Source organism: Salmo salar, chromosome 26, assembly GCF_965601325.2.
Source record: "Salmo salar chromosome 26, fSalSal1, whole genome shotgun sequence".
Classification (NCBI taxonomy): Eukaryota; Metazoa; Chordata; class Actinopteri; order Salmoniformes; family Salmonidae; genus Salmo; species Salmo salar.
In genome coordinates this window covers 46274443-46289650 of record NC_138316.1, presented here as the reverse complement: position 1 = coordinate 46289650, position 15208 = coordinate 46274443, and the positions used below count along the sequence as shown (strand labels likewise).

The 15208-nt window shown below is 44.4% G+C and overlaps 1 protein-coding gene across 3 annotated transcripts in view; it reads right to left on the bottom strand.

The window, feature by feature from the left end:
* Nucleotides 1-613: 613 nt before the first annotated feature.
* Nucleotides 614-15208, bottom strand: part of LOC106595683 (tropomodulin-3) — a 54382-nt gene continuing 39787 nt past the window's right edge. For all 3 annotated transcript variants that reach the window (XM_045689636.2, XM_045689637.2, XM_082969776.1), the window contains exons 9-10: nucleotides 15044-15188; nucleotides 614-4245 (exon numbers count right to left, since the gene is read on the bottom strand). In XM_045689636.2, coding sequence (XP_045545592.1) covers nucleotides 4214-4245; nucleotides 15044-15188 — 177 coding nt within the window. In that variant the 3' untranslated portion in view covers nucleotides 614-4213. The remainder of the gene's footprint in view (nucleotides 4246-15043; nucleotides 15189-15208) is intronic.

Here is a 15208-nt window from a genome sequence, read left to right as displayed (position 1 = left end):
TCACAACTGTGATGTAGATTAATTTCCACTTGAACAGAGAACACAACTGTGATGTGGATTCATTTCCACTTGAACAGAGAACACAACAACTGTGATGTGGATTCATTTCCACTTGAACAGAGAACACAACAACTGTGATGTGGATTCATTTCCACTTGAACAGAGAACACAACAACTGTGATGTGGATTCATTTCCACTTGAACAGAGAACACAACAACTGTGATGTGGATTCATTTCCACTTGAACAGAGAACACAACAACTGTGATGTGGATTCATTTCCACTTGAACAGAGAACACAACAACTGTGATGTGGATTCATTTCCACTTGAACAGAGAACACAACAACTGTGATGTGGATTCATTTCCACTTGAACAGAGAACACAACAACTGTGTACTTGTTGAACAGCCAGTGTGATGTCCTGCGTTGTTTCTGGATCTGATAAATGCATGATGTTGAGACTGATTGCTCTTCTTGGAACAATGACATTGATTACGCCATAAGTTTACCTTGTGGAACAATACAAAGTTACTGAATTCAGTTCAGTACAATTATAAAATACTGCACATGAACTACATGGATTAAAAGTGAAGACAACAGAGAGGGACAGCGTATGTAAAAACATTTATTGGTTGAGGACGTATTATAGTTGACATGGCCTTTTTACCAGGCTTGGTGGTTAATATTAACAGTCCAGCTTCCTACTTCCTCTACTCTTTAGTCCAGACATGGAGCTTCACCATACAACAAAATAAATCCCTCCGCATCAGTGACTTTACATTTACTTGATACACACAGGTGTGTGTGTGTGAGAGACGGTGTGGAATGTGTGTGAGGGTAAACATTTTGAGATGGTCAACTATAACAATATACATGATTAAGATCAGAGTATGGACAGAGCAGAGCCAGGATACTATAGCCTGGGTTAAACCCTATGGGCCCTGGTCAACAGGAAGTACACCATATAAGGAACAGGGAACCATTTGGGATTCAGACATTATAGTATAGCAGACAGCATCACTCCAAATAACCTTAGTCAACCAATCACATCGCTCTATCCCACCCACAGAATCAAGGCTGGCTGACTGGCTGGTTCACCAGATATGATTAGGAAATGAAACATGACCATACTATTGGTCCAGACAAACCACATGATCTCAACATGATGACTTCCTACTCCAGATTACCACATTAACACCACATAGGACCAGTTTCCTGGACACAGATTCAGCCGTTTTGGTCCAGTAGGATTCATGTGAGTCCAGGAGGCCAGCCTGTAATTAAGCAATAAGGCCCGGGGGGGTGTGGTATAGGGTCAACATACCACGGCTAAGGGTTGTTCTTAGGCACGACGCAGCGTGGAGTGCCTGGACACAGCCCTTAGCCGTGGTATATTGGCCATATATCACAAACCCCCAAGGTGGCTTATTGCTATTAGAAACTGGTTACCAACATAATTAGAGCAGTAAAAATGAAATGTTTTGTCATACGGTCTGATATACCACAGCTGTCAGCCAATCAGCATTCAGGGCTTGAACCACCCAGTTTGTAATTCTCTATAAATGGTGAGTGTCAACATCAGGCTGTATTTTGTCTGTTTTACAGCAGGCTAGTGTTCTCAGGAGAATCCAGCTGAGTTTAACACAGCATGTTTTCTTCCATAGTGAGTAGCATGCCAGGGCTAGGAGCCTGTTCCAGACCACTCAGTGTGTGGTGTGTAGCTCTCTCCTGCCTCTCTCTCATTGCCATGGCATTCCTTCACACGGACACTGCTCCACAGACGGCCATCACCATCAGCAACAACAGCCCAGCAGAGAGAAGGAACACAGTGCACATCAAATTTAAAAAGTAAGTGTAATGAACCCAGTTGTTTTCTGTCTAATCTAACCTACTCTCTGACAGGATATGTGTAATCTAAAGAGAATATAGTGACATGGAGTTGCATCTCCTCACAAGTCCAGTATGTATTAGTCTTTGGCATGGTTCAGTATTGGAGAAGCCCATTGGTTGAGCTGACGTTCACGCCAGACCAATAACAGGACAGCAGGAGATCAAGTCAATGCTTCATCATCATGGATTAAAAACCTCATCATATTTACTTGGTTAAATAACATCCACATATGTTTCCCAGTGACATAAAGAGGGACATAAAATAAACCCATTAAATCTTAGTAAGTCTGAATCGATAAAAAAAACAAAAAAACAGTTGAGATTGAAAGAGAACCACCGTATTATCAATTGTAAGACTTTTTTAATTCTTTAAGACTTTAAATTCTTTACGACAGTATTAAAACATCTATAAATGTTCTTCAGGGCTTGAGACTTTTTCAGAGAGGCAGCTGTTCTCATCCACTCCTCAGAGTACCCTACAGCTGCACAAACCCACCACATCCACCCCAGGAGGCTAAACAGACAGCCCTACCAGATGAACCAGTCTGTTAGAGGTGACCAGTGGGTCCTGACTCTCTCTTCCCCCTGTCTAGGAAGCACAGAACCAAGAGCTTTCAGAACCAAGAGATACAGCAGTCTAGCTAGGGAGGCCTGCCCCGTACCACTGTAGGGGTTGGAGGTCAGGGCCCTATACCACTGTAGGGGTTAGGGGTCAGGGCCCCGTACCACTGTAGGGGTTAGGGGTCAGGGCCCCGTACCACTGTAGGGGTTGGAGGTCAGGGCCCCGTACCACTGTAGGGGTTGGAGGTCAGGGCCCTATACCACTGTAGGGGTTGGAGGTCAGGGCCCCGTACCACTGTAGGGGTTGGAGGTCAGGGCCCCGTACCACTGTAAGGGTTGGAGGTCAGGGCCCTATACCACTGTAGGGGTTAGGGGTCAGGGCCCTATACCACTGTAGGGGTTGGAGGTCAGGGCCCTATACCACTGTAGGGGTTGGAGGTCAGGGCCCTATACCACTGTAGGGGTTGGAGGTCAGGGCCCTATACCACTGTAGGGGTTAGGGGTCAGGGCCCTATACCACTGTAGGGGTTAGGGGTCAGGGCCCTATACCACTGTAGGGGTTGGAGGTCAGGGCCCTATACCACTGTAGGGGTTGGAGGTCAGGGCCCTATACCACTGTAGGGGTTAGGGGTCAGGGCCCTATACCACTGTAGGGGTTGGAGGTCAGGGCCCTATACCACTGTAGGGGTTAGGGGTCAGGGCCCCGTACCACTGTAGGGGTTAGGGGTCAGGGCCCCGTACCACTGTAGGGGTTGGAGGTCAGGGCCCTATACCACTGTAGGGGTTGGAGGTCAGGGCCCTATACCACTGTAGGGGTTGTAGGTCAGGGCCCTATACCACTGTAGGGGTTGGAGGTCAGGGCCCTATACCACTGTAGGGGTTGGAGGTCAGGGCCCTATACCACTGTAGGGGTTAGGGGTCAGGGCCCTATACCACTGTAGGGGTTGGAGGTCAGGGCCCTATACCACTGTAGGGGTTAGGGGTCAGGGCCCTATACCACTGTAGGGGTTGGAGGTCAGGGCCCTATACCACTGTAGGGGTTAGGGGTCAGGGCCCTATACCACTGTAGGGGTTGGAGGTCAGGGCCCTATACCACTGTAGGGGTTGGAGGTCAGGGCCCTATACCACTGTAGGGGTTGGAGGTCAGGGCCCTATACCACTGTAGGGGTTAGGGGTCAGAGGTTAGGGTAGTATGTTTAAGACCATGGTTACTTGGTTAGATTACAGTACTGTTCATGTTGCTCTAAACACAGGGAAAAAAAACAGAAAATAAATCATTCAGAGAAAAGAAAAAAGAAAGCGCCTGAAATTAACTGAAGAAAAACTAAACAATAAGATGTCCAGCTGTAGTGCTAACAATAGTATAATAAACAATAATAATAATAACAACAACAACATGTGTGTATAGATATGTAAGTACTAGAGGAGAGGGCTATTCCAGTTATTTCTCTTCTTCTCAGATAGATGATGTTAGCTGGGTGTCAAATGGAACCCTATTCTCTATAGTGCACGATCACAGCCCCTAGGGCTCTGATCAAAAGTAGTACACTACATAGGGAACAAGGGTGCCATTTGGGACTCGGTGCCATTTGGGACTCAGTCCCTGTCTGGTTGAGGGCGCCTTGCTCCGGGTTTTGGCACAAGACTTAACGTCCACACGCACGCCACGGTGAGATGAGACCAGGGTATTGGCTGAAAATGTATTCCATATGGCGAGATGAGACGACGGGACAGGCTGGGAGACATGACAGGCTCCGCCCCTTACTGGTCCCCCTCCACTCGCCTCTTGCGGACTGGAGAGAAGACAGGAAGAGGAAAGGGGAAGAGGACAAGGTGGAATTGTACAGTGAGATAGAGACTTGCCCAAAACACAGCAGACAACATGGTGATCAAACAATCCTAAAACAGTCCCCTGCTGGTCACAAGAGACAGAAGATAGTAGAGGTCGACCGATTAATCAGAACAGCCGATTAATTAGGGCCGATTTCAAGTTTCCATAACAATCGGTAAATCGGTATTTTTGGACACCGATTTCCCGTTTAAAATATATATATATATATTTTTTTTACACCTTTATTTAACTAGGCAAGTCAGTTAAGAACACATTCTTATTTACAATGACGGCCTAGGAACGGTGGGTAAACTGCCTTGTTGAGGGGCAGAACGACAGATTTTTACCTTGTCAGCTCGGGGATTCAATCTTGCAAGCTTACGGTTAACTAGTCCAACGCTCTAACCACCTGCTTTACATTGCACTCCACGAGGAGCCTGCCTGTTACGCGAATGCAGTAAGAAGCCAAGGTAAGGTGCTAGCTAGCATTAAACTTATCTTATAAAAAACAATCAATCATAATCACTAGTTAACTACACATGGTTGATGATATTACTAGTTTATCTAACCTGTCCTGCGTTGCATATAATCGATGCGGGGCGCATTCGCGAAAAAGGACTGTCGTTGCCCCAACGTGTACCTAACCCTAAACATCAATGTCTTTCTTAAAATCAATACACAAGTATATATTTTTAAACCTGCATATTTAGCTAAAAGAAATCCAGGTTAGCAGGCAATATTAACCAGGTGAAATTGTGTCATTTTGCGTTCATTGCACGCAGTCAGGGTATATGCAACAGTTTGGGCCGCCTGGCTCGTTGCGAACTAATTTGCCAGAATTTTACGTAATTATGACATAACATTGAAGGTTGTTCAATGTAACAGGAATATTTAGACTTAGGGATGCCTCATAATATGTAGTAAAACGTTCAGGTTGCAGTATAAGTATATGTTTTCAGAAGTGCTGTCTGACAGACTTTCTGCCTTAAGGCTCTGTATCTGTCTGCTGTACGGTGTGATAAACAAGATACATAATGAAGATACTGTACACACACGCCAATTTCATCCCACCAAATTAACCTATAGACCGACAAGCATGACCAGACAGATGTATTTCCATCGGCTTTTCTATATAAAATCATTTTTTAGAATAGCTTTTATATTTTATATTAAATCGTCCAAAGCCGAATACTACCGGCTAAAGGAAACCCTGATAGGGACACAGAGGACACGTCAAAACAATGCTTCTTAGACCTGTACTCCACTAGGTCAGACAGGACAGAGGGGAGGAGAGACCTGTACTCCACTAGATCAGACAGGAGGAGAGACCTGTACTCCACTAGGTCAGACAGGACGAGAGACCTGTACTCCACTAGGTCAGACAGGAGGAGAGACCTGTACTCCACTAGGTCAGACAGGAGGAGAGAACTGTACTCCAGTAGGTCAGACAGGACAGAGGGGAGGAGAGAGCTGTACTCCACTAGATCAGACAGGACAGAGGGGAGGATAGACCTGTACTCCACTAGATCAGACAGGACGAGAGACCTGTACTCCAGTAGGTCAGACAGGACAGAGGGGAGGAGAGACCTGTACTCCAGTAGGTCAGACAGGACAGAGGGAGGATAGACCTGTACTCCACTAGGTCAGACAGGACAGAGGGGAGGAGAGACCTGTACTCCACTAGGTCAGACAGGACAGAGGGGAGGAGAGACCTGTACTCCACTAGGTCAGACAGGACGAGAGACCTGTGCTCCAGTAGGTCAGACAGGACAGAGGGGAGGAGAGACCTATACTCCACTAGGTCAGACAGGACGAGAGACCTGTGCTCCAGTAGATCAGACAGGACAGTTGAGAGACCTGTACTCCACTAGGTCAGACAGGACAGAGGGGAGGAGAGACCTGTACTCCACTAGGTCAGACAGGACAGTTGAGAGACCTGTACTCCACTAGGTCAGACAGGACAGAGGGGAGGAGAGACCTGTACTCCACTAGGTCAGACAGGACGAGAGACCTGTACTCCACTGGGTCAGACAGGACAGTTGAGAGACCTGTACTCCACTGGGTCAGACAGGACAGTTGAGAGACCTGTACTCCAGTAGGTCAGACAGGACAGAGGGGAGGAGAGACCTGTACTCCAGTAGGTCAGACAGGACAGAGGGGAGGAGAGACCTGTACTCCATTAGGTCAGACAGGACAGAGGGGAGGCGAGAACTGTACTCCAGTAGGTCAGACAGGACAGAGGGGAGAAGAGACCTGTACTCCAGTAGGTCAGACAGGACAGAGGGGAGGAGAGACCTGTACTCCACTAGGTCAGACAGGACAGAGGGGACGAGAGACCTGTGCTCCAGTAGGTCAGACAGGAGGAGAGACCTGTACTACAGTAGGTCAGACAGGAGGAGAGACCTGTACTACAGTAGGTCAGACAGGAGGAGAGACCTGTACTACAGTAGGTCAGACAGGAGGAGAGACCTGTACTACAGTAGGTCAGACAGGAGGAGAGACCTGTACTACAGTAGGTCAGACAGGAGGAGAGACCTGTACTACAGTAGGTCAGACAGGAGGAGAGACCTGTACTACAGTAGGTCAGACAGGAGGAGAGACCTGTACTACAGTAGGTCAGACAGGAGGAGAGACCTGTACTACAGTAGGTCAGACAGGAGGAGAGACCTGTACTACAGTAGGTCAGACAGGAGGAGAGACCTGTACTACAGTAGGTCAGACAGGTAGGAGAGACCTGTACTACAGTAGGTCAGACAGGAGGAGAGACCTGTACTACAGTAGGTCAGACAGGACAGAGTTGGGGGGAGACAGAGGACTGAGTGCTGGACATGACTGCTGCCTTAGCTAGGCCTGGTGTAGGCCCAGGGCTTCAGACCGGACAAGAGGAGAGAGGCCCAGGGCTTCAGACAGGACAGGAGTAGAGAGGCCCAGGGCTTCAGACCAGACAAGAGGAGAGAGGCCCAGGGCTTCAGACAGGACAGGAGTAGAGAGGCCCAGGGCTTCAGACCGGACAAGTGGAGAGAGGCCCAGGGCTTCAGACAGGACAAGAGGAGAGAGGCCCAGGGCTTCAGACCGGACAGGAGGAGAGGGGCCCAGGGCTTCAGACCGGACAGGAGGAGAGGGGCCCAGGGCTTCAGACAGGACAAGAGGAGAGAGGCCCAGGGCTTCAGACAGGACAAGAGGAGAGAGGCCCAGGGCTTCAGACCGGACAAGAGTAGAGAGGCCCAGGGCTTCAGACAGGACAGGAGGAGAGAGGCCCAGGGCTTCAGACCGGACAAGAGTAGAGAGGCCCAGGGCTTCAGACAGGACAGGAGGAGAGAGGCCCAGGGCTTCAGACAGGACAAGTGGAGAGAGGCCCAGGGCTTCAGACCGGACAAGAGGAGAGAGGCCCAGGGCTTCAGACAGGACAGGAGTAGAGAGGCCCAGGGCTTCAGACCGGACAAGTGGAGAGAGGCCCAGGGCTTCAGACAGGACAAGAGGAGAGAGGCCCAGGGCTTCAGACCGGACAAGAGTAGAGAGGCCCAGGGCTTCAGACAGGACAGGAGGAGAGAGGCCCAGGGCTTCAGACCGGACAAGAGTAGAGAGGCCCAGGGCTTCAGACAGGACAGGAGGAGAGAGGCCCAGGGCTTCAGACAGGACAAGTGGAGAGAGGCCCAGGGCTTCAGACAGGACAGGAGGAGAGAGGCCCAGGGCTTCAGACAGGACAGGAGGAGAGAGGCCCAGGGCTTCAGACAGGACAAGAGGAGAGGGGGAACAATGTCAAACGGCAGGAAAGAAAGAAGGAAGAACTCTTTCTAGAGGACTAGAAGAAAAGTCCTTCTTCAAGAAGAGCAGCTGAATGTCGTCCTCACCAAAGCCCTGGGAATAAAACAACATTAACCAAACCCACCCACCCTCTGCGTCACCATGGAAACAGCTGTAAATGTGTCTTTGAAACGGTATAATTATGATATAACACTGTTACGGTAACCCTGTCAGACTGACTGTAGTATAATATACTGTGTTACGGTAACCCTGTCAGACTGACTGTAGTATAATATACTGTGTTACGGTAACCCTGTCAGACTGACTGTAGTATAATATATACTGTGTTACGGTAACCCTGTCAGACTGACTGTAGTATAATATACTGTGTTACGGTAACCCTGTCAGACTGACTGTAGTATAATATGTACTGTGTTACGGTAACCCTGTCAGACTGACTGTAGTATAATATGTACTGTGTTACGGTAACCCTGTCAGACTGACTGTAGTATAATATGTACTGTGTTACGGTAACCCTGTCAGACTGACTGTAGTATAATATATACTGTGTTACGGTACCCCTGTCAGACTGACTGTAGTATAATATATACTGTGTTACGGTAACCCTGTCAGACTGACTGTAGTATAATATATACTGTGTTACGGTAACCCTGTCAGACTGACTGTAGAATAATATACTGTGTTACGGTAACCCTGTCAGACTGACTGTAGTATAATATACTGTGTTACGGTAACCCTGTCAGACTGACTGTAGTATAATATACTGTGTTACGGTAACCCTGTCAGACTGACTGTAGTATAATATATACTGTGTTACGGTAACCCTGTCAGACTGACTGTAGTATAATATATACTGTGTTACGGTAACCCTGTCAGACTGACTGTAGTATAATATATACTGTGTTACGGTAACCCTGTCAGACTGACTGTGTATAATATACTGTGTTACGGTAACCCTGTCAGACTGACTGTAGTATAATATACTGTGTTACGGTAACCCTGTCAGACTGACTGTAGTATAATATACTGTGTTACGGTAACCCTGTCAGACTGACTGTAGTATAATATATACTGTGTTACGGTAACCCTGTCAGACTGACTGTAGTATAATATACTGTGTTACGGTAACCCTGTCAGACTGACTGTAGTATAATATGTACTGTGTTACGGTAACCCTGTCAGACTGACTGTAGTATAATATGTACTGTGTTACGGTAACCCTGTCAGACTGACTGTAGTATAATATGTACTGTGTTACGGTAACCCTGTCAGACTGACTGTAGTATAATATATACTGTGTTACGGTACCCCTGTCAGACTGACTGTAGTATAATATATACTGTGTTACGGTAACCCTGTCAGACTGACTGTAGTATAATATATACTGTGTTACGGTAACCCTGTCAGACTGACTGTAGAATAATATACTGTGTTACGGTAACCCTGTCAGACTGACTGTAGTATAATATACTGTGTTACGGTAACCCTGTCAGACTGACTGTAGTATAATATATACTGTGTTACGGTAACCCTGTCAGACTGACTGTAGTATAATATATACTGTGTTACGGTAACCCTGTCAGACTGACTGTAGTATAATATATACTGTGTTACGGTAACCCTGTCAGACTGACTGTGTATAATATACTGTGTTACGGTAACCCTGTCAGACTGACTGTAGTATAATATACTGTGTTACGGTAACCCTGTCAGACTGACTGTAGTATAATATACTGTGTTACGGTAACCCTGTCAGACTGACTGTAGTATAATATATACTGTGTTACGGTAACCCTGTCAGACTGACTGTAGTATAATATATACTGTGTTACGGTAACCCTGTCAGACTGACTGTAGTATAATATATACTGTGTTACGGTAAACCTGTCAGACTGACTGTAGTATAATATATACTGTGTTACGGTAACCCTGTCAGACTGACTGTAGTATAATATACTGTGTTACGGTAACCCTGTCAGACTGACTGTAGTATAATATACTGTGTTACGGTAACCCTGTCAGACTGACTGTAGTATAATATACTGTGTTACGGTAACCCTGTCAGACTGACTGTAGTATAATATATACTGTGTTACGGTAACCCTGTCAGACTGACTGTAGTATAATATATACTGTGTTACGGTAACCCTGTCAGACTGACTGTGTATAATATACTGTGTTACGGTAACCCTGTCAGACTGACTGTAGTATAATATACTGTGTTACGGTAACCCTGTCAGACTGACTGTAGTATAATATATACTGTGTTACGGTAACCCTGTCAGACTGACTGTAGTATAATATATACTGTATTACGGTAACCCTGTCAGACTGACTGTAGTATAATATATACTGTGTTACGGTAACCCTGTCAGACTGACTGTAGTATAATATATACTGTGTTACGGTAACCCTGTCAGACTGACTGTAGTATAATATATACTGTGTTACGGTAAACCTGTCAGACTGACTGTAGTATAATATATACTGTGTTACGGTAACCCTGTCAGACTGACTGTAGTATAATATACTGTGTTACGGTAACCCTGTCAGACTGACTGTAGTATAATATACTGTGTTACGGTAACCCTGTCAGACTGACTGTAGTATAATATATACTGTGTTACGGTAACCCTGTCAGACTGACTGTAGTATAATATATACTGTGTTACGGTAACCCTGTCAGACTGACTGTAGTATAATATACTGTGTTACGGTAACCCTGTCAGACTGACTGTAGTATAATATACTGTGTTACGGTAACCCTGTCAGACTGACTGTAGTATAATATACACTGTGTTACGGTAACCCTGTCAGACTGACTGTAGTATAATATATACTGTGTTACGGTAACCCTGTCAGACTGACTGTAGTATAATATATACTGTGTTACGGTAACCCTGTCAGACTGACTGTAGTATAATATATACTGTGTTACGGTAACCCTGTCAGACTGACTGTAGTATAATATATACTGTGTTACGGTAACCCTGTCAGACTGACTGTAGTATAATATATACTGTGTTACGGTAACCCTGTCAGACTGACTGTAGTATAATATACTGTGTTACGGTAACCCTGTCAGACTGACTGTAGTATAATATATACTGTGTTACGGTAACCCTGTCAGACTGACTGTAGTATAATATATACTGTGTTACGGTAACCCTGTCAGACTGACTGTAGTATAATATACTGTGTTACGGTAACCCTGTCAGACTGACTGTAGTATAATATATACTGTGTTACGGTAACCCTGTCAGACTGACTGTAGTATAATATATACTGTGTTACGGTAACCCTGTCAGACTGACTGTAGTATAATATATACTGTGTTACGGTAACCCTGTCAGACTGACTGTAGTATAATATGTACTGTGTTACGGTAACCCTGTCAGACTGACTGTAGTATAATATACTGTGTTACGGTAACCCTGTCAGACTGACTGTAGTATAATATATACTGTGTTACGGTAACCCTGTCAGACTGACTGTAGTATAATATATACTGTGTTACGGTAACCCTGTCAGACTGACTGTAGTATAATATATACTGTGTTACGGTAACCCTGTCAGACTGACTGTAGTATAATATACTGTGTTACGGTAACCCTGTCAGACTGACTGTAGTATAATATATACTGTGTTACGGTAACCCTGTCAGACTGACTGTAGTATAATATATACTGTGTTACGGTAACCCTGTCAGACTGACTGTAGTATAATATATACTGTGTTACGGTAACCCTGTCAGACTGACTGTAGTATAATATATACTGTGTTACGGTAACCCTGTCAGACTGACTGTAGTATAATATATACTGTGTTACGGTAACCCTGTCAGACTGACTGTAGTATAATATATACTGTGTTACGGTAACCCTGTCAGACTGACTGTAGTATAATATACTGTGTTACGGTAACCCTGTCAGACTGACTGTAGTATAATATACTGTGTTACGGTAACCCTGTCAGACTGACTGTAGTATAATATACTGTGTTACGGTAACCCTGTCAGACTGACTGTAGTATAATATATACTGTGTTACGGTAACCCTGTCAGACTGACTGTAGTATAATATACTGTGTTACGGTAACCCTGTCAGACTGACTGTAGTATAATATATACTGTGTTACGGTAACCCTGTCAGACTGACTGTAGTATAATATACTGTGTTACGGTAACCCTGTCAGACTGACTGTAGTATAATATACTGTGTTACGGTAACCCTGTCAGACTGACTGTAGTATAATATATACTGTGTTACGGTAACCCTGTCAGACTGACTGTAGTATAATATACTGTGTTACGGTAACCCTGTCAGACTGACTGTAGTATAATATACTGTGTTACGGTAACCCTGTCAGCCTGACTGTAGTATAATATACTGTGTTACGGTAACCCTGTCAGCCTTACTGTAGTATAATATACTGTGTTACGGTAACCCTGTCAGACTGACTGTAGTATAATATACTGTGTTACGGTAACCCTGTCAGACTGACTGTAGTATAATATATACTGTGTTACGGTAACCCTGTCAGACTGACTGTAGTATAATATATACTGTGTTACGGTAACCCTGTCAGACTGACTGTAGTATAATATATACTGTGTTACGGTAACCCTGTCAGACTGACTGTAGTATAATATATACTGTGTTACGGTAACCCTGTCAGACTGACTGTAGTATAATATATACTGTGTTACGGTAACCCTGTCAGACTGACTGTAGTATAATATACTGTGTTACGGTAACCCTGTCAGACTGACTGTAGTATAATATACTGTGTTACGGTAACCCTGTCAGACTGACTGTAGTATAATATACTGTGTTACGGTAACCCTGTCAGACTGACTGTAGTATAATATACTGTGTTACGGTAACCCTGTCAGACTGACTGTAGTATAATATACTGTGTTACGGTAACCCTGTCAGACTGACTGTAGTATAATATATACTGTGTTACGGTAACCCTGTCAGACTGACTGTAGTATAATATATACTGTGTTACGGTAACCCTGTCAGACTGACTGTAGTATAATATATACTGTGTTACGGTAACCCTGTCAGACTGACTGTAGTATAATATATACTGTGTTACGGTAACCCTGTCAGACTGACTGTAGTATAATATACTGTGTTACGGTAACCCTGTCAGACTGACTGTAGTATAATATACTGTGTTACGGTAACCCTGTCAGACTGACTGTAGTATAATATACTGTGTTACGGTAACCCTGTCAGACTGACTGTAGTATAATATATACTGTGTTACGGTAACCCTGTCAGACTGACTGTAGTATAATATACTGTGTTACGGTAACCCTGTCAGACTGACTGTAGTATAATATATACTGTGTTACGGTAACCCTGTCAGACTGACTGTAGTATAATATATACTGTGTTACGGTAACCCTGTCAGACTGACTGTAGTATAATATATACTGTGTTACGGTAACCCTGTCAGACTGACTGTAGTATAATATATACTGTGTTACGGTAACCCTGTCAGACTGACTGTAGTATAATATATACTGTGTTACGGTAACCCTGTCAGACTGACTGTAGTATAATATATACTGTGTTACGGTAACCCTGTCAGACTGACTGTAGTATAATATATACTGTGTTACGGTAACCCTGTCAGACTGACTGTAGTATAATATACTGTGTTACGGTAACCCTGTCAGACTGACTGTAGTATAATATATACTGTGTTACGGTAACCCTGTCAGACTGACTGTAGTATAATATACTGTGTTACGGTAACCCTGTCAGACTGACTGTAGTATAATATACTGTGTTACGGTAACCCTGTCAGACTGACTGTAGTATAATATATACTGTGTTACGGTAACCCTGTCAGACTGACTGTAGTATAATATACTGTGTTACGGTAACCCTGTCAGACTGACTGTAGTATAATATATACTGTGTTACGGTAACCCTGTCAGACTGACTGTAGTATAATATATACTGTGTTACGGTAACCCTGTCAGACTGACTGTAGTATAATATATACTGTGTTACGGTAACCCTGTCAGACTGACTGTAGTATAATATATACTGTGTTACGGTAACCCTGTCAGACTGACTGTAGTATAATATACTGTGTTACGGTAACCCTGTCAGACTGACTGTAGTATAATATACTGTGTTACGGTAACCCTGTCAGACTGACTGTAGTATAATATACTGTGTTACGGTAACCCTGTCAGACTGACTGTAGTATAATATACTGTGTTACGGTAACCCTGTCAGACTGACTGTAGTATAATATATACTGTGTTACGGTAACCCTGTCAGACTGACTGTAGTATAATATACTGTGTTACGGTAACCCTGTCAGACTGACTGTAGTATAATATATACTGTGTTACGGTAACCCTGTCAGACTGACTGTAGTATAATATACTGTGTTACGGTAACCCTGTCGGACTGACTGTAGTATAATATACTGTGTTACGGTAACCCTGTCAGACTGACTGTAGTATAATATACTGTGTTACGGTAACCCTATCAGACTGACTGTAGTATAATATATACTGTGTTACGGTAACCCTGTCAGACTGACTGTAGTATAATATATACTGTGTTACGGTAACCCTATCAGACTGACTGTAGTATAATATACTGTGTTACGGTAACCCTGTCAGACTGACTGTAGTATAATATATACTGTGTTACGGTAACTCTGTCAGACTGACTGTAGTATAATATACTGTGTTACGGTAACCCTGTCAGACTGACTGTAGTATAATATACTGTGTTACGGTAACCCTGTCAGACTGACTGTAGTATAATATACTGTGTTACGGTAACCCTGTCAGACTGACTGTAGTATAATATACTGTGTTACGGTAACCCTGTCAGACTGACTGTAGTATAATATACTGTGTTACGGTAACCCTGTCAGACTGACTGTAGTATAATATATACTGTGTTACGGTGGGCCTTGCTGACAGAAGAGAACCCAGCAGTGTGTGTTCTTACTCAGGTCATTGTTCTTGGTGATAGCAGCAGCAGCTCTAGCCCGTGGGCCTTGCTGACAGAAGTGATAGCCAAACTTCACTATGCTGTTGTTGTCCTCCAGCATCTTAGCCATCTCCATCTCTACTGAAGTCCCCAGCTGCTGCCTCTGTAGACACACACACACAC